The sequence below is a fragment of the Arachis stenosperma genome, chromosome 9 (genome assembly GCF_014773155.1).
Source record: "Arachis stenosperma cultivar V10309 chromosome 9, arast.V10309.gnm1.PFL2, whole genome shotgun sequence".
NCBI classification, from domain to species: domain Eukaryota; kingdom Viridiplantae; phylum Streptophyta; class Magnoliopsida; order Fabales; family Fabaceae; genus Arachis; species Arachis stenosperma.
In genome coordinates, this window is record NC_080385.1 from 48,060,471 (window position 1) to 48,080,770 (window position 20,300).

The 20,300-nt window shown below is 37.8% G+C and overlaps 1 protein-coding gene across 1 annotated transcript; it reads right to left on the bottom strand.

Moving 5' to 3' along the window:
* Nucleotides 1-378: 378 nt before the first annotated feature.
* LOC130948511 (sodium/hydrogen exchanger 7-like) lies at nt 379-5,467 on the bottom strand. The gene is made up of 11 exons (XM_057877259.1): nt 5,422-5,467; nt 5,235-5,342; nt 4,787-5,018; nt 4,379-4,681; nt 4,106-4,203; nt 3,829-3,960; nt 3,532-3,715; nt 2,523-2,657; nt 1,425-1,524; nt 1,123-1,203; nt 379-1,046 (listed from the first exon to the last, which is right to left on the bottom strand). Exons 2-8 carry the CDS (start codon nt 5,256-5,258, stop codon nt 2,596-2,598), a joined length of 1,035 nt encoding a protein of 344 aa, XP_057733242.1. The 5' UTR covers nt 5,259-5,342; nt 5,422-5,467; the 3' UTR covers nt 379-1,046; nt 1,123-1,203; nt 1,425-1,524; nt 2,523-2,595.
* Between the last annotated feature and the right edge of the window lie 14,833 nt (nt 5,468-20,300).

The following is a 20,300-nucleotide window of genomic DNA, read 5'->3' on the forward strand; positions in this document are numbered from 1 at the left end:
TTTCGTCGAAAAATTACCGACGAATTTTTACCAGTTACCGACGGATTTTTCCTCTGTTCTCTATGTATTTCTCTAAGACGTCGAACTTTCCGACGGATTTTTCGTCTGTAATTACAAACGGATTTTTCGACAGATTTTCCGTCTATAATTTGAATCTTGGAAAACCATCTTACACTCTAATTACAGACAGAAAATCCGTCTGTAAATCTGTCGGTAAGGTAAAATATTTTTTTTAGATTTTTCTATTACAAAAAAACCTGTTTTCATACAAAATAAATATAAATTTAATACAAATTTTTATCTAATTTGTATTCAAATATTTATAATATTTCAAAAAATAAATAAATTCATTGTATTATCAAACTAAAAGAAAAGTACTATAATAAACAAACAAGTTAATATAATTCAAAATATAATCCTCAATGTATTATTCAACCATACTAAAACTATCAACCATACTAAAAGCTGTGCTATTTTCCATACTAAAACAAAAATTGAAAAACTCCAAAATCGCCAGATCAATTTAGACCTCAGATACAACAATCTCTCAAGTGAAATCCTAGCTTTTCTTGGGAATCTGTTAAAATTAGAAGTACTTGATCTTTCCCACAATCAACTCACTGGAGAAGTCCCTCCACAAGTTGGTGACATGAGCAGCTTGGGAGTGCTTGATCTCTTCTACAATAACCTTCAAGGAAAATTGGACAGAAAATTCTCTCATTGGCCGAACGAGGCATTTGAAGGGAACCAACAGCTTTGTGGAAGCCCTCTTGATCACTGCAACAGTGATGATGCTTCTAGCAGAGATCAATCAGGCCTAACTGCATCATCAGTAGTGGTAATATCTGCCATTTCAACTCTAGCGGAAGTTGCGCTATTTATACTTGCATTCAAAGCCTTCTTCAGGTATGAGCATAACGTTCGAAAAGTTTGTCATACACCTGTGCTGAGATGATCACTAGTATTATCCATTTGCAAACATCAAAATTTGACTCCACAAAATCCTTGAAGTCGTTGAATTTTCCAGTTGGGTCCTCAGGCAAGTCCTGAAAGGTGCATTAACAGTTGAAAAAAATGGAAAAGAAAAAGAAATATCATTGCCATGATAAGTATTGAGAGTACCTTCTCCCAATCAGAATTGAGGAGAATGTCCGCTGTTACTACACCCTCCAGCAGAAGAATTATGATCATGCTCACCATATACTGGCTTTGAATTAAGGTCATTAATCTCAAAGTTATAGAAAGTGCAGCAAGCCAAATGTTTCACTTAGTTGACCAATAAAAAGTCTTTTTTCTTTAATATTTTCTTTAATAACTTAATTACAAGAATAATAATCACAAATTGAGAAGTATTATGTGTGATTCAATTTGTTAGCTATTCCATTCTACCGTATACACTTGACACAAGCAATGAAAAAGGATACACATGAGAGACAATAACCATTCATGCTACCTGCTGCCATATCTCCTAGACATGTTACCACACACATGAAAACACCAATGCAAATTAAAGTATAAGCAACCCTGCAACAAAAAGTGAAAGCATAGGAGCAGAATGATAACAGAAGGAAGATTTATTTTGAGAATAAAATAAATACATAAATGGAAGTATAATTGATTACCATGTCTCATATACAAATTCAAAAGTAGGTGGTACATCTTATCTTTCTTCTAGCCAAATTTTGATTATCCATAAATCATAAATGATCATTGACATGCCTACTATTCCCATGATAGAATTAAAGAATTTAAAGAATGACCTTAGGGTTCTTGCAATTGAGATCATGTTAGAGAGAGTATATTTAGAATTAAAGAATTTAAACAAAATATATTTAGAATTCAAAGCCTTCTTCAGGTAATAACTGTGTACAAAGCTTGAGATGTGGCTTTTATTTTAATTATTTTAATTTCAACCTTGGGCTTCTATTTTGAAGAAGCTTTTGTTCATGGACCCCCCCTTCCTATGGCGGCCACCAACACTTGTGTACAAAAACAAAAAAAGTGCCAAATATTCTTTTTCAAGAGATTAAGAAAAGTGTGGCCAAATCAATTCTGAGTCACCAAACTCAAGTTGTTTAGTTGGACTTGTTCTTTCTCCTTCACCTACCAATATATATATATATATAATATAATTTGTTATTGTCACTAAATAGAATAAATTATAAATTAATATACCTTATTTTCAATCTATTAAGACTTTCAAGTCTCCATACTTGAATTCTTTAATACCTTATGTTATGCTCTCCCTATGTCATATACCTTTCAATCATTTTCATGTAATTATGGACTTTTTTATTTAAATAGAGTAAGATATAGTGCATGAGCGATTTTATTTAAATCACAATATACAATTTCTTCTTTATTACCAAATTAAATACCGACCAAAAAAAAGGTAAAGACTAAAGAACTAATAAAGATGCATGGGAAGTACACCTCTTTTTTATGAAAGTAAATTTTGGTCTTATCATTGTACACAAGTGGCACTTGTTTATTGAGAAGCAAGGATTGGGGAGAAATTTTACCTCCACTTTCTTATTCAGGATGTCAAGATCACCGCGATTATTGTCAGTTAAAGCACAGTGCCATACAAGATACTCAATGAACAACTCTCCAGATGAACCAATCAAGTAACAATGTGAAGCCATAACCACAATTAACTACAAGAAAAGGAAGGCAGGAAAAACCAAAAGAAAGTGAAGGGTAAGAAACTGTGTTAGTTCAGAAGTAAATTACATGAACATGGTTCATAATTGATTACAACAGAAAGTGCTTTCTGAACACCTAAACTCGGGTCCTCTAGCAAGGACTTTACAGCTTCAACAAGTAGAGGTATTTTACTATGCCAAGCTTCAAATAACCTTCAGATAAGAATTGTAGGTCAGTTTACACAAGATAATAACACACAGTAACTGTTAAGGTACCAAATTAGTCGTATCCCTCAACCCAAGCATTGTCAGGGCTGCAGCCCCAAAAAATGTTATTGCCTGATGCGATTTGAAGGTATAAAGCTATTCATGTATCTACCGAACAAATTAAGCTTTCTGAAAATATGATTCATGACAATTATCACCAGCAACAGAAAAGCAAGAACCTTGGTAAAAGATGCTTCAAAACACAAAGTCCACCAAAGGTCAATGTTTCTTCTTGGAGTTAACTTCTTTAGAATCTTGCAGCCTCCATTAGCATCACAAGGTTAAAGTAATTGCTAATGGAATAGACCACCTAAAGCACGCTTTAACGGAAGGTTCATCAAATTGATCCAAATATATCTTCGGTAGTTTAATAATGACTAATTCTCATACAAAAATCCAGCATGGGCATTCCAACAAATTAAATTATATAGGCTCCCAAATTTAAAATTGAACACAATTTGATAATTAACTAATGTTACCTGATAAATTTCAAATTGCATGAATTATTATTAGAGAAAAATGAAAAAACAAGCCATGAGCATTGCAATGTTAAACCCTCTATAAGCAAGATATAATCACAAACAGTTACAATACATAGCCCTGAAAAGAAGAATCTAACCTGCAGTAATAGTTTCACTGCTTGAAAATCTAACCAAAGAAGATTCTAATCGCTGCACTTCCCTGGTACCACTCATAAGTGATTCACAAATCGGAGAAGGCAGAGCGCCCAACATAGGATGCATACTAGTTATTTTAGGAAGCTTCACCAAAGGAGGATTTCTGAGTAATTTCTTTAAATTAGTCTGAAAAATAAACAAATCCATTAATTGATGAACAACACAATTATAATTCCAGAGAAGAGCGAACCGTTAAGGTAACAGATGAAGAGAAAAGCATGAATATCACCAGAGGATACCTGGACAGCATCATGCAGAAGCAACATCTCTTTCTCCTCTAAAATCCCAGCCTTCTCAAGGTCTTGAACATATTCAATTAAGTGATTTAGCACTACATATGTGGCTTGCCTTGTTTTCACAACCCCTAAGACCTGAATGACAGCCATCACATCAAATTGAGCAAAAAAAAAAAGAGTTTATTTAACCCTCTTTAACAATAAAAAAAGATGGATTATGAAATTTAAATGATCTGAAACCAAGATAATATTGTAGGATAATTTTTTTTAACTTGCATACCTGAGGATATGTTACGCGAACATCTTCCAGGAACTTCCGTGCTTTTTCTCCTTCTGCAATGCTTTCATTGATAACAGCAGAAGCAACATCACTTTCACCTGCAATGCTTGTCACCAGGATTTACAGTGTTTATTAGTACAAGATTTGTATTATATTTTTCACAGCAAGTTAAGGAGAAGAAACTATATGGAATAGAGGCAACAAAAAGAGTAGAAGCTGCAAATAGTATTTCGCAAGATAAAAAGCCAAAAATTAGTGAGGTAAAAAAACTACCTATGAAGTCATGTAATTGTTGTGGAGCAACTCTGTGTGCACGAAGAAACGCAGCACAAATATTACAAGCAGATTCCAACCTTTCCACAGTGAAGTATGTAACTAATTTTGGTCGAAGCATACTAGACTGAAGAAACTTGTAGTAATTTGGAAAGTGAACATTAGATTTTAAGCCTTTCCAGTCACATAGAGGCTCATGTGAAGCTAAATCTATTGCCTCCTCCACAGATAACATTAGAATATTAGCTGTCGTTTGAGAAATTCGTCCTTCATCAAGCATCTCCCAATAAGCAGCTTGGACACCTAATATGAGCAACAAGCTCTCAAATTAGTCATGATACTAATGTGGTTGAAGCAATCAAGTTCATAATATTAGAAAACTATAAGGATAATGTAAAAGTTGCTAACTATTGAGAAGGCGTACTCGTATGTCTTTCAAATTCATGGCATCCAGATTAGTATCACTTTCAGATGTGCCGTGAGGATGAACACGTTCACCTTCAATGTTATTTAGGCAGGAGATATATCTCTTCACTGTGGCCCAATCAGCAGGCCCTAGTTCCTCATCATCTCCAAGTTCACCAAAAGCTTCTAGTGCTTTGTTCAACATTTCATACTTTGTGAAATCAAGGATACGTTTCTGTTAATTATACGATCAAATTATTAGGGCAAAGGCCAAATATAACATGAAAGACAAGACTTCTGAAGGTATATCCTTATATTAGAGTGGAGATATTGTTTCACAAGTAAGATATAAATTGAAACATTAAGGCACCATTTAATGCATGAGATAACAGAATGTTTTATCCCTTAGAGCAAGAAGATAAGCTGAACTTAGAAGATCTGGAATGCTGACCTTTGCAGCTGTTAACTTGTCCATGTCAAGGTAGTGTAAAACGAACTGTGTTGTCGAACCATTCACTATAAATGTTAAAAACACAATACCACTAGTGAAGAAAACAAACTGCACAAGCAAAAGGTATTTGAGTGATTAATTTAATGTCCTTATAAAGTCATAATTAAATCCTAAACTCAGAACATACCAGTGTTCCTGTCTCTAGAAACAATTCAAGTGATCGGCCACTCGAACGCTGAACAAACCCAAAATTTAATAATTAAAAGATTAAACTAATAATAGATAGCTAATTACACGCTAAACACTGGTATGTTAAAATTAGGGTTATATTGAGAAAATCAAGTGATATTAAAGGGGAAGAAATCGAGATCAACGTGAAAAGAACTTGCATATTGATCTGAGTGAGAAAACCCAAAATTCATTATGGATCTGCAACCTAGGTGCTCTGTCCTGTAAGGGAGAGGTTCGTAAAAGTGCTAAAAAGAATTAAAGGAAGAAGAGATGAAATCACAAAATCGGAAATGAAATCACAAAATAAAAGGCAAACGCTAGCTTAATCCTAAATCAAAAACGGCGAGGAGCAAAGAATCAGAAACGACGCACCGCGAGGAGGAGAGAAACCCTTCGCGACGGTGACGCCACAAGCTCAACTCAGAACTTTGTGGGACGGCGAGGAGAGGAGGAACGCTACGAAAAGGGCCAAGTAGAGCTTCCCCAGATGATGAAGGCACCCACGGTCTGTTTCCGCCGGCGGCGACAGCACCTTCTATCGGAGGAGAAAAGTTCGACGACAACTTTGAAGAGGGATGAGGGCTGCTGGCAACGTTTGAATGGAGTGTGAAGCTCGATAGGGTGGTAATAAAATTAGGTTAACTCAATATTTTTTATGGAAAATTTTAAATTACAGACGGATTTTTTGTCTGTAATAATTTAATAAAATGCAGCGTTTTGTCTATTTAATTATAGACGAATTTTCTGTCTGTAACTATTTTTTATGAAAAAATTAATTTTACCGACGGAATTTTCGACAGATTTTGTTTTCCGTCTGTAATTTATGTTAATTCATTTTTTGTTTTCCGACAAAAAAATCCCTCTGAAATTTTGTCTGTATTTTCGTGGGATAAAATCCCTTAAAAATATCCGTCTGTAATAACTAATTTTCTAGTAGTGGATTATCACATTCATCATATTGAAGTACGAATGAATATCTTAGAATAGAAACAAGCGTGATTGAATAGAAAACAGAAATAATTGCATTAATCCATCGAGACACAGCAGAGCTCCTCACCCCCAACCATGGGGTTTAGGGACTCATGCCGTAGAAGATACAAATTCAGATGTAAAATGTCATGAGGTACAAAATGAATCTCTAAAAGTAGTTTTTATACTAAACTAGTAACCTAGGTTTACAAAAAATGAGTAAACTAAGATAGATAGTGCAAAAATTCACTTCCGGGACCCACTTGGTGTGTGTTTGGGCTGAGCATTGAAGCTTTCACGTGCATAGGCTATTCCTGGAGTTTGGTGCATAGGCTATTCTTGGAGTTAAATGCCAGCTTTGGTGTCAGTTTGGGCGTTTAACTCCAACTTTTATGCCAGTTCTGGCGTTTAACGCCAAAAAAGGGGTAAAAAGTTGGCGTTTAAACGCCAGTTTGCACTATCAAATCTCGGAGAAAGTATGAACTATTATACATTGATGGAAAATCCAAGATGTCTACTTTCCAACGCAATTAAGACCGCGCCAATTGGGCTTCTGTAGCTCCAGAAAAACTATTTCGCGTGCAGGAGGGTCAGAATCCAACAGCATTTGCAGTCCTTTTTTAGCCTCTGAATCAGATTTTTGCTCAGGTCTCTCAATTTCAGCCAGAAAATACCTGAAGTCACAGAAAAATACACAAACTCATAGTAAAGTCCAGAAATGTGAGTTTTGCATAAAAACTAATAAAAATATACTAAAAAGTAACTAAAGTATACTAAAAATTACATGAAAATAATGCCAAAAAACGTATAAAATATCCGCTTATCAGCATCCTAGATTATGTTTAGTGTAATCACTAAAAAATTCTGCTAGGTTATTAAGATTTATTATTGACCGCTTATTTTACTATAGGCTTGAAAAATTGTAAAATATTCTAAGATGATTAAGAATTAGCTTTCTTGAAAATTATAAAATTATTTACAAAAAAGATAGTTGATTGTTGGGTATCTACAATTTAGTCTAAGACTCAAATTCTTGTCTTTGTTCTCCTTACAGACTAGATAAGAGAGACGTTTTGTACACACACAAAAATAGATAGAGAAAAAGAGGATCACTTTGGTTAAATATAATTCTCTACGTGGCTTGAAAAATCTCTGCGGTTGACATTCCATAGTTGTAGAATAAAAAATTTTTGTCACACACTTCTTCAACTAATTCAATCATCTTTCACATAACCTCATCTTCTCCGTAACTAACTACACAAAACTCTATTCAACTCTATCATAAGTATTATTCATTTTAAATTTTAAAGCAAAATTATAATAAACTTTTTTTTATTTTTTTCAAGTGCATAAATTCAAGTGCAATTACCACATTTTTACTGGTTAATATTCTTTTAACAAAAGTGTTTTAATTATCACTAATCACCTTATTCATTGCATGTTGTATCCCATGAACTAGAACCTTTGATATAATTTTTTAAACCACCAACAGACAATAGTTATTAGTGTCACCTGTTTCATAATTGTAGCATTTATGGATTTTGGAATCAAACACATATGTGGGTGGTTAAAGGCTCTCAACATTATCTCTCTTGAGAAAAAACTGCCAAATACTCTAAGCATGTCATCTTTGATTATTTTTTAATACTGTTAAAAAACCATTAACTGTAAATTCACCATCTTTTGGTGTAGAAAATGGATTGATAAAACACCAATTCTATTAACTCTTTTTTTGGCTACCAATATGATTAACATTCTATTTGTTTCCACATCTACTCTTCTCTCCATACCATCCAGCTCTACTAGAAGATTTCTTAGATTAGAGGAGCTAAACAACTCCTCAAAATACTATTGTGCTATTTTGCTACTTTTACAGTATCTATCTTCTTTTTAACTATGCTACTTGATGAGCGGATAATTTATACACTTTTTGGCATTGTTTTTAGTATGTTTTTAGTATGATCTAGTTAGTTTTTAGTATATTTTTATTAGTTTTTAGTTAAAATTCACTTTTCTGGACTTTACTATGAGTTTGTGTGTTTTTCTGTGATTTCAGGTATTTTCTGGCTGAAATTGAAGGTTCTGAGCAAAAATCTGATTCAGAGACTGAAAAGGACTGCAGATGCTGTTGGATTCTGACCTCCCTGCACTCGAAGTGGATTTTCTGGAGCTACAGAAGCCCAATTGGCGCGCTCTCAACGGCGTTGGAAAGTAGACATCCTGGGCTTTCCAGCAATATATGATAGTCCATACTTTGCCCAAGATTTGATGGCCCAAACCGGCGTTCAAAGTCACCTCAAGAAATTCCAGCGTTAAACGCCGGAACTGGCACCTAAATGGGAGTTAAACGCCCAAACTGGCATAAAAGCTGGCGTTTAACTCCAAGACAAGTCTCTACACGAAAATGCTTCATTGCTCAGCCCAAGCACACACCAAGTGGGCCCGGAAGTGGATTTTTATGTCATTTACTCATCTTTGTACACCTTAGGCTACTAGTTTTCTATAAGTAGGACCTTTTACTATTGTATTTAAATCCAGACATCTTGGTAGCTATCTTCTAATTTTATGCTATCTTAGATCACTCTGGGAGGCTGGCCATTCAGCCATGCCTAGACCTTTGTTCTTATGTATTTTCAACGGTGGAGTGATGTGTGGAAAACGATCCAACACAAAACTCACCGGCAAGTGTACCGGGTCGCATCAAGTAATAATAACTCACATGAGTGAGGTCGATCCCACAGTGATTGAAGGATTGAGCAATTTTAGTTTAGTGGGTGATTTAGTCAAGCGAATCAAGTTTGGTTGAGTGATTTGTGTTTAACAGAAATTAAATGACAGTAAATGTAAAGGGGGAAGGGAGAAGTGCAGTAAAATAAGGAACAGAAAGGTAAAAGTGCAGAAACTTAAAGAGCAAGAAAGTAAATGACTGAAACTTAAAGTGCAAGAAACTTAAATTGCAGTAACTTAAATGGCAAGAAAGATAAATGGCTTGAATGTAAAAGGGAATTAAGGAGTGGGATTGCAAGATCTAAACAAAGAAAAAGTAAATTGCAGTAATGAAGATAGCAGAAATTGAATTGGATGCAAACAGAAATTTAAATAGCAAGGAAATTAAAGTGCAAAGGTTCACAGAAGAACCAAAGGTGATCTCCGGATCCCAAGGGCTTAGGTAACAGAGCCTAAAACCCAATTTCCTTCCCAGATCTAAGTTCACAGAGTAATTGACAGAAAATAAAAGAAGAAGCAATGGAAGAACCGAATTGAAAGTGAATTATGCAGAAAACAAATTTAAACAGAGTTGGAATGAGAATTGGGATAGAATTTCCCCAATTTCACACATCCACAACTCAGAAAACAGAAGAGTAGAATTGCCCAAGGGAATTGAGGAAGGAGATCAATCAATTCTCCCTTGATCCTCTGAAGTCTCGGCCAATTCTCTCAAGAACAATTCCAAGAGAGTCAAAGCTCCAAAGGAAGGTGAAAGTGAAAATTCTAAAGCCAAGGTAAAAGTAAAATTCAAAAGTGAGCATAAAGGTCCTAATTACATCAAACTAACTACTATTTATACACTTTCTATTCTTGGATAATGGGGTTTGGATGGGCTTTTGAATTGGTGAAGAAATGAATTAAAATGAGGATTTAATTTGAATTTTCGGCCCATGAAATCCACTCCCAGGAGGCTGCCCTGCCCTTGTGGAGGGCAGGGCAGAAAATTGATGCTTGGTGTTTGGAGTTGGTGCGGCCATGTTGCATGTTGGTGCGAGTTGGTGCGTGTTTGGCATGAGTGTGGTGCGCCAGAAGCTGCCCTGCCCGCGCCAAGGGCAGGGCGAGAAAGGTTGATGCGCCAGGATGAGCGTTGCGCGCGGATGGTGCTGCCAAGAAGAAAAATTGATGCGCCAGGAAAGGAAATTGGCGCGCGGGACGCGCGTTGGTGCCTTGGAGGCTGCCCTGCCCGCGCCAAGGGCAGGGCAGGATTGGTTTGGTGCGCCAGGGAAGGAACGCGCGCGCCAGGATCGTGCCAAGGAAGGAATTGGTGCGCGCGTTGGTGCTTGTTGATGTGCCAAGTTCAATTGCCGCCCTGCCCGTGCCAAGGGCAGGGCAGGGTCCTTCCTTCACGCCTCGGGTTCGATCCTGGGAGCTTGCAAATGCGCCACTTTTTCTTTTGATTTCTTGGCACGCTAGTTGGTCTCAAGGCTTGGCTTCCTCATGGTTCTTGGTTCGAACCTTGTAGCATGCATGGGTGTCATTTTCCCTTGAATTTCTTTCCTCATGGAGCCCGATCCTGCTCTCCACAAGGGCAGGGCAGAAATTGCTTCTCTTGGTTCCAAGGCATTATTTTGTGCTCTGCCCTTTGGAGTGGGCAGGGCAGAGTTGCCTTTCTTGGTTCGGTCACTTAATGCTGCCCTCCTAGAGGGCATTCTGCCTTGTGGAGGGCAAGGTTGCTTCCTCCATTGTGATGCGGCACGCTATTTCTTGATTCGGCCACGCTTTCCTTTTCTTGGCTACACTTTCTTAGGCCACGCTTTTCATTTTCTTTTCTTTTCTTCACCTACAATAAACCAAACAACCACTCAAAGTATCACTAAATTCAAGAGGCTTATAAATCAATTAAAATGCAATTAAAATTAGCTCAAACCTCATGTTTTATCATTAATTTCATAGTGGTTGCTTGATTTAGAGAAGTTATGCATTTTCACTCCAAATCACTTACTTAGGATGCAAGAAAGTGCATAAATGCTAACAAAACAAGTGAAATTAGCTTTGAAAAATGGGTATATGATGACTTGTCATCACAACACCAAACTTAAACCTTGCTTGTCCCCAAGCAAGCATCAAAACTAAGAGTAAATGATATGAATAAGAAAAGCACATAAATCCTTATTATGCAGATAGCAGAACTTCAATTTATGGGGCATTTATGCAGACAATGATACTCACTTATTGTTGCTGCTGCATAATACATATCTTGCATCAAAGGTTTGCTAACTTGCTGTTATAAGACTCTCCTTATGCTCACTTCCTTGCTAACTCTTCTTGGCTTATAATGCTTTAACAAGCTTTTTATTCTTTAAGAGGTTTGGTGTTAAATGTTGCAGCTTAGCCTTTGGCTTCATTTTCTTTTATTTTGCTCAACATCTCTCCACCACAGACACTTAGCTCACTAATTCTTCCTAGGATCATTGATGCCCAGCATCTCTTTGGATCACTAAGTGCTTTGTATCTAAGTTGCTCTTTATTGTGGATTTTCAATTGGCCATCCCAAATCAGTTGATCTAAGTGACCGGGTTTCAAAATACCCCTTAGAATTTACTCATCCAAGCAGATCTCAGTACAAGAACACCACAGACATTTGTCCTAAGGTTCAAGCCATTGGTGTCCAACCTTTATTCTTTGTTTTTTCTTGCCATTTTGGCTTTTTCTTTTCTCTTTTCTTTTCTGTTTTTGTTACCAAGGGTGCTTCATTATTGATAAAAGTCTTTATAACAGCAAGCTAACTCACAATTGAATGAGAATGCTATTATGCAACACTTATTCCATGAGTTATGCATTTAATCAAACACATGTACCACCACCAACTTCCATTCATACTCATGCAACATTGGATATTTTACTTTTCAATTCAAACCAAACTCTTTTATTCAAGCATATGGGAAACAAAGCAATATTTAAACTAAGTGATGGATACAAGCATTATGCAGATTTGGCATTTTCACAAACAATTTCACTTGTAGCTAAATGGACACTTTAGCAAGAAATACAATGGCTTCCAGATTCGAAATATCACACAGCAGCAAGGATTAAGTTCAGATACAACCTTTGAAGTTGCAGCCCTTTGATTTTTCTTTCTGCTGTGTTCCCTTTGAGTCAAAATGCATAGTGTCTTCAATTGTTGATTCATGTCCTGCATAATCCTCAAAGTTGCTTGCTTCTCAAGCTCTTGATTATATGGTTAGTATGTTCAATACTGAGTGTGGCTCCTGGATTGATTTTGGTGTGTGAACACCAAACTTAATTGTTTTGCCACTGTCTCAGATGTAACAAGTTAACCACATTTGAGACCATGTGTTCTTGCTAAAGGTGAATGAAATTAAAGCTAGAAAACAATTTAACAGTTGAGTAATATGGTTGAGTGCTTGGAGTTAGAATCATGCAAGAGGTGAGAATGTATTAAATGATATTTTTGGTGGAACACCAAACTTAGAAGTTTTCATTCTCCCTCAAATTGTTTTGGTGTGCAACACCAAACTTAGCTCCTTGCAATCCACACCAATTACTCAACATTTTTATTGAAAAGCTATGAAAAGAAACTACCTCAGGTTGGGTTGCCTCCCAACAAGCGCTCTTTTATTGTCATTAGCTTGACATCTTCATTTTTACTTCAAGGGGGTTGAAAATCACAATGCCTTAACTTGTCTGCCTTCACTATGAACTTCCTTCCAGTTTCCTCTTTGATGACTTCTATAAGTTCTTGTGGAAGGATCTTAGTCACAGTGTAGTGCTCAGGTAACTGTGGGAATACCTTTATGGTTTGCATATTGATCATCACTCGATCCCCTGGTGAGAACTTCCCAGTATACTTGTCTTTAGTTCTCCTCTCTGTCTCTCTTTGAAGGAATTCTCTGTTGTGTCTTTCTTGGCTGGTACTTCCTTTCTCAACGTCTTCTATGATCCCCTTCCATCCTTCCTTCTTTGTATCATCCTCGTTATTGGTTGGTTTATCTTCACTGGCTTTGAAGAAAGTATTTGGTTTCTTCTCACCCATTTCTGCAAAATGCTTTGCTAATTGAGCTATCCGCTCCTCAAGTCTTCTCATTAACATTTCTTGGTTCCTTGTTGTTTCTTCTTGATGTTTCATCATTCTCTCCATTAGGATCTCCAAGTTTGTGATCCTCTGAGAGTCTTGTGAGGTTGGTTGGTTGGGAAATGTTGAAGGTAGGAAGGGTGGATGTGGTGGAGGAATGTAGTGGTTGTTATTGCTGTAATGGTGTTTTTGATGGTTTGTGAAGTTCGGGTTGTTATACTGGAATTCCTTTGGTTTGTTACTTTGGTACTCACTCCTTTTCCAGTTGGGATAGGTTTGGGGGTGCCTGTGTTGTGGACATTGGCTTCGAGTGGTATTAATGAGTGGGGGGTGTTGATTGGTTGTGGTCATAGAATTGTCCTGGCGGAAACTTCCTTGTTCTTGATGTTGAGGCTCCCTCATCCTTAGATAAGAATGGGGTCTCCAAGGTGGGAATTTGGCATTCTCTGCAGCAGACAACTCTATATTTCGATGTAGTTGATGGTGCATCTGTTTGCTTTGGTCCTTGAACTCATTCACCCCTTCAATAATTGCTACTTTTTCTTCTGAGATTGCATTTTGTGGTTTTTCAAATGGCTGTTGATTGTTGACTCCTTTGTCATTGAAGCCTGCAATTCCTTGGGCAGTTGTTGTTGCTCTGAGTAGGCCATCTGAGAAGTAGTCCACTGCTTGTCTAGTTTCTAGGGTCAATCCTTCATAGAAGGCTCGGAAGCCCACTTTGTCAGTTGCCTTCTTGTATCTTTCCCAAGCCTTGAAGAGTGGTTCTTCATCCCCTTGTGTGAATAAATGTCCCTCTTCTTTCGGCTGGATGATCTGTTTGGATGAAGTGAATTTCGCCAGAAATTTTGTGACCAAATCATCCCAACTAGTAATACTTCCTTGGGGAAAAGTTTCAAACCATTGTGCAGCTTCACCCTTTAATGAGAAAGGGAATAACAGAATCTTGTAAGTGTCCTGATCTGAGCCATCAGTTTTGACTGCATTGCAAGCTCTCAGAAAAGTGGATATATGTGTTGAGGATCCTCTGCTGGATTTCCATAAGAACAATTGTTCTTGATGAGTGTAATGAGGGGGCTTCATATCATGATACCCCTTGTCTGTAGAAACGTGGTTTCCTGTGATACACAGACAATCATAATAACCAATCAACAACACACTTGAGAATTAATTGCTGTTATTTGAGATAAAGTGTGAGTGAGTTAGTAGAGGCAATTTCTCAAACAGTTAGTGTGTTAGTGAAAATTAGAATAACAGAAAAAAAAATGCTTAATCTAGACCTCCACTTCACTTAATCATTGTCAATCTATTTCAATCCCGGCAACGGCGCCAAAAACTTGATGTGTGGAAAACGATCCAACACAAACTCACCGCAAGTGTACCGGTCGCATCAAGTAATACTCCATGAGTGAGGTCGATCCCACAGGGATTGAAGGATTGAGCAATTTTAGTTTAGTGGGTGATTTAGTCAAGCGAATCAAGTTTGGTTGAGTGATTGTGTTTAACAGAAATTAATGACAGTAATGTAAAGGGGGAAGGGAGAAGTGCAGTAAAATAAGGAACAAAAGGTAAAAGTGCAGAACTTAAAGAGCAAGAAAGTAAATGACTGAAACTTAAAGTGCAAGAAACTTAAATTGCAGTAACTTAAATGGCAAGAAAGATAAATGGCTTGAATGTAAAGGGAATTAAGGAGTGGGATTGCAAGATCTAAACAAGAAAAAGTAAATTGCAGTAATGAAGATAGCAGAAATTGAATTGGATGCAAACAGAAATTTAAATAGCAAGGAAATTAAAGTGCAAAGGTTCACAGAAGAACCAAAGGTGATCTCCGGATCCCAAGGGCTTAGGTAACAGAGCCTAAAACCCAATTTCCTTCCCAGATCTAAGTTCACAGAGTAATTGACAGAAAATAAAAGAAGAAGCAATGGAAGAACCGAATTGAAAGTGAATTATGCAGAAAACAATTTAAACAGAGTTGGAATGAGAATTGGGATAGAATTTCCCCAATTTCACACATCCACAACTCAGAAAACAGAAGAGTAAATTGCCCAAGGGAATTGAGGAAGGAGATCAATCAATTCTCCCTTGATCCTCTGAAGTCTCGGCCAATTCTCTCAAGAACAATTCCAAGAGAGTCAAAGCTCCAAAGGAAGGTGAAAGTGAAAATTCTAAAGCCAAGGTAAAAGTAAAATTCAAAAGTGAGCATAAAGGTCCTAATTACATCAAACTAACTACTATTTATACACTTTCTATTCTTGGATAATGGGGTTTGGATGGGCTTTTGAATTGGTGAAGAAATGAATTAAAATGAGGATTTAATTTGAATTTTCGGCCCATGAAATCCACTCCCAGGAGGCTGCCCTGCCCTTGTGGAGGGCAGGGCAGAAAATTGATGCTTGGTGTTTGGAGTTGGTGCGGCCATGTTGCATGTTGGTGCGAGTTGGTGCGTGTTTGGCATGAGTGTGGTGCGCCAGAAGCTGCCCTGCCCGCGCCAAGGGCAGGGCGAGAAAGGTTGATGCGCCAGGATGAGCGTTGCGCGCGGATGGTGCTGCCAAGAAGAAAAATTGATGCGCCAGGAAAGGAAATTGGCGCGCGGGACGCGCGTTGGTGCCTTGGAGGCTGCCCTGCCCGCGCCAAGGGCAGGGCAGGATTGGTTTGGTGCGCCAGGGAAGGAACGCGCGCGCCAGGATCGTGCCAAGGAAGGAATTGGTGCGCACGTTGGTGCTTGTTGATGTGCCAAGTTCAATTGCCGCCCTGCCCGTGCCAAGGGCAGGGCAGGGTCCTTCCTTCACGCCTCGGGTTCGATCCTGGGAGCCTGCAAATGCGCCACTTTTTCTTTTGATTTCTTGGCACGCTAGTTGGTCTCAAGGCTTGGCTTCCTCATGGTTCTTGGTTCGAACCTTGTAGCATGCATGGGTGTCATTTTCCCTTGAATTTCTTTCCTCATGGAGCCCGATCCTGCTCTCCACAAGGGCAGGGCAGAAATTGCTTCTCTTAGTTCCAAGGCATTATTTTGTGCTCTGCCCTTTGGAGTGGGCAGGGCAGAGTTGCCTTTCTTGGTTCGGTCACTTAATGCTGCCCTCCTAGAGGGCATTCTGCCCTTGTGGAGGGCAAGGTTGCTTCCTCCATTGTGATGCGGCACGCTATTTCTTGATTCGGCCACGCTTTCCTTTTCTTGGCTACACTTTCTTAGGCCACGCTTTTCATTTTCTTTTCTTTTCTTCACCTACAATAAACCAAAACAACCACTCAAAGTATCACTAAATTCAAGAGGCTTATAAATCAATTAAAATGCAATTAAAATTAGCTCAAACCTCATGTTTTTATCATTAATTTCATAGTGGTTGCTTGATTTAGAGAAGTTATGCATTTTCACTCCAAATCACTTACTTAGGATGCAAGAAAGTGCATAAATGCTAACAAAACAAGTGAAATTAGCTTTGAAAAATGGGTATATGATGACTTGTCATCATGGAGTTTCTACATACCATAGATTAAGGTGTGGAGCTCTGCTGTACCTCGAGTATTAATGCAATTACTATTGTTCTTCTATTCAATTCCGATTGTTCTTTGTCCAAGATATCACTTGTTCTTCAACTTGATGAATGTGATGATCCGTGACACTCATCATCATTCTTACCTATGAACAAGGTGACTGACAACCATTCTTGTTCTACAAGCATTCGAGGCCTTAGTGAATATCTCTTGGATTTCTGATTGCATGATGCATGGTTGATCGCCTGACAACCGAGTGCTCGCCTGACAAACGAGCCAGCCATTCCGTGAGATCAGAGTCTTCGTGGTATAGGCAAGAACTGATGGCGGCATTCAAGAGAATCCGGAAGGTCTAACCTTGTCTGTGGTATTCTGAGTAGGATTCAATGATTGAATGACTGTGACGTGCTTCAAACTCCGAAAGGCGGGGCGTTAGTGACAGACGCAAAAGAATCACTGGATTCTATTCCGGCCGGACCGAGAACCGACAGATGATTAGCCTATGCTGTGACAGAGTATCAGGGACATATTTTCACTGAGAGGATGGGAGGTAGCCACTGACAACGGTGAAACCCTACATGAGCTTGCCATGGAAAGGAGTAAGAAGGATTGGATGAAGACAGTAGGAAAGCAGAGAGACGGAAGGGAAGGCATCTTCATACGCTTGTCTGAAGCTCTTACACCAATGATATACATAAGTATCTCTATCTTTATCTTTATGCTTTATTCGTTATCACTATACCCATTTGAGTCTGCCTGACTGAGATTTACAAGGTGACCATAGCTTGCTTCATACCACCAATCTCCGTGGGATCGACCCTTACTCGCGTAAGGTTTATTACTTGGACGACCCAGTGCACTTGCTGGTTAGTTGTGCGAAGTTGTGTTTATGCCATGGTATTGAGCACCAAGTCTTTGGAGCCATTACTAGGGATTGTTTATGTTTTGAAAAGTATTGATCACAATTTCGTGCACCACTACTTTCAAACCAACCTAGTATGTTCCTGTGATTCGTTTCTTGGAGTTTAGAATGAAACAAAAAAGTGTACTTTTATCTCCTAAATTCAACTAGTACATTCTGAAATTTTCTTTTCAGTACCTTTCTATTTGCTCATAAGCATCCTTTGATTTAGCATTTTTGCATTAAATTGTATTTCTATTATTTTGACCATCATTTTTCTTTTCTTTTGCTAGTCTATCCTTGATATTAATGTAAATATGAGTATTTGTTTTAGAGCTCCTTTACCACTCTATTTATTTATAGATAGGTGATCTGATTCATAAGTATCTTAAATACTTTTTTAAGCATTTATTAGAAAGAATTGATAACTTTTGTTTGATAATTATGTGTTTTTATAATTTATTCAATTGGTACTTTGAGTGCTTTGATTTTTTATAATTGTAGATGAATGATAGCAAAAGAAAAACAAAATATGAGCAAAGAAAACCAACAAAAAAAGCTCCATCTAGGAGGAAAAAAAGCCGGTGTGCAACACGCTAGGATAGGGGCGTGTCAAACGCCCATATGGCCGAGATAATGAAGCTGCGTACCACACGCCAGTCAAAAGGCGTGGCACGATGGGCCAAACTTTTAAAGGCCCAGAACTTCACAAATTCATGGTGTGCAACACGCCAAGACAAGGGCGTGCCACACGCCCAAGTAGAGTTCCCAAGACTGAGCATTGAAGGGGGCGTGCAACACGCCGGAATAGGGATGTGCTACACGCCAATGTGACCCTCTGAGGATCCAAGGTTGAAGCTGCCATGCAGCACGTCAGGGCCAGGGCGTGCCACATGCCTTCGATGAGCTTCCTAGGACCAACATTGAAGGTGGCGTGCAACACGCCAGGATAGGGGTGTGCGACACGCCAAGGTGACCCTCCCATGATCCAAGGTTGAAGCTGGCATGCAACATGCCAGGCTAGGGCGTGCCACATGCCTTCGATGAGCTTCCTAGGACCGACATTGAAGGTGGCATGGAACACGCCAGAAAGAGAGCATGCCACATTTAAGAACCGTAATTAATTAACTGCTTAATTAAAGTAATTTAATTACCCCGAAATAGGTTCAAAAATTTATAATGTTAATTAGAAAATTTAAAGATGACAGTTAGACTTAGTAGATTTTTTTGAGTTGGAAAATATAATTTTCTGCGAAAAATTGCGTAAAAACGTGTACCAGTAAATTAGCTGGTAGTATCGGCTTAAATCTGTCCAGTACTATGCGAGAGCAAAAAAACTGTAGAAAAGCTTAGAAAAATAATTAAAATTGAAAACCAGGCACTAATTTTAAAGGTTTAGCCCAAAGTGAGGGCAATAGGGCCAAAAATGCCAACAGACAAATACCCTAAAATGAAGCTCATTCAGCATCATTTACCAATTACACGCCAAAATCACAACTGCATGAGTTGAGAGAAGAAAAGGGGGAAGTTACTATTCACTTCATCACTCTTTTGATCATAACTCGAGTTACGGTGCTCTGATTCAAGAACGGTTTATAGCCACGCAAAGCTCTTGCCAAGCCCGTTAGTTTCATCCAACCAAGTTGGTAAGATTTTTTAAAATCCCTGCCCAGTTATCAGCGCTTGTGAATTTTAAATTTAAGGTTTTGGTTTTGAGTGAATTTTTGTGTTTTGGTTGTTAGGTGCTAACCATTAGTGAGAAATTGTTGGGTTTTTGGTGCAGAATTTATAACCCACAAACTAACTGGCAAGTGCACCGAGTCATACCAAGCAGTACCTCAAGTGAATAAGGGTCGATCCTGCGAGGATTGACGGTCTAAACAACAATGGTTAAGTGGTTTACTTAGTTAGACAAACAAAAAAGAGTGTTGAAAGTTCAATTGCATCAAATAGTAATTCAGAGAATCAGAAAACAAGTAGTAAACTGAGGTGAAACATATATGGAGAAAACAGTTAAGGCTTCAGAGTTATCTATCTTCCAGATTGACTTTTCTTACTAACTATTTTAATTATGCAAGATTCATGGAAAACTATATGTGACTAAGCCCTAATTCTTAGACCTCTTTAGTCTCCTCTAACCTTTATCAACCACCAATTCCTTGGTCACTTAATTCCAATTAGAGGGTGAAGTTCAATTCTAGTTTATATGCCACTAAAACCCTAATTACCCAAATATAAGAGGATTATATGTCACGTATCTCGTTAAGTCTAGATAATTAGAAATTTAGGAGAAATTATTTTCAAGTTGTTGTTCAAGTAAAGAGCTTTTCGAAGTTATACAAGAACTCAATTAGAACAAGGATCATACTTCCGTTCCACCCAGATTTATAAGATAAAGAACGAAAACAATTATTGAATAGAAATTAGTACATGAATTAAAATAGAAAAATAATAGTATCAATCCATACAATAGACAGAGCTCCTAACCTTAACAGTGGAGGTTTAGCTGCTCATGGTTCAGAGAAAAAACTAGGATTCAGAAAAACTGTAAATTACAGAATGAGGTAGAAGAGAAGAGAAGAGCCCAAAGGGCTAATTCTTTTCCCTTTTATATCTAATTCTAATTAATGTAAAATATATTTCTTAAAACTAAATAATATCTTTTCCTATT

What these genes read in the sequence shown, in the direction of transcription:
- LOC130948511 (XM_057877259.1), bottom strand. Translation starts at nt 5,258, where the DNA reads ATGGACAAGTTAACAGCTGCAAAG. An exon ending in ACGAGTACGCCTTCTCAATA is followed by an intron (nt 4,682 to 4,786) that starts GTTAGCAACTTT and finishes TGCTCATATTAG; the next exon opens with GTGTCCAAGCTGCTTATTGG. An exon ending in CAGTGAAACTATTACTGCAG is followed by an intron (nt 2,658 to 3,531) that starts GTTAGATTCTTC and finishes CTTTTCTTGTAG; the next exon opens with TTAATTGTGGTTATGGCTTC.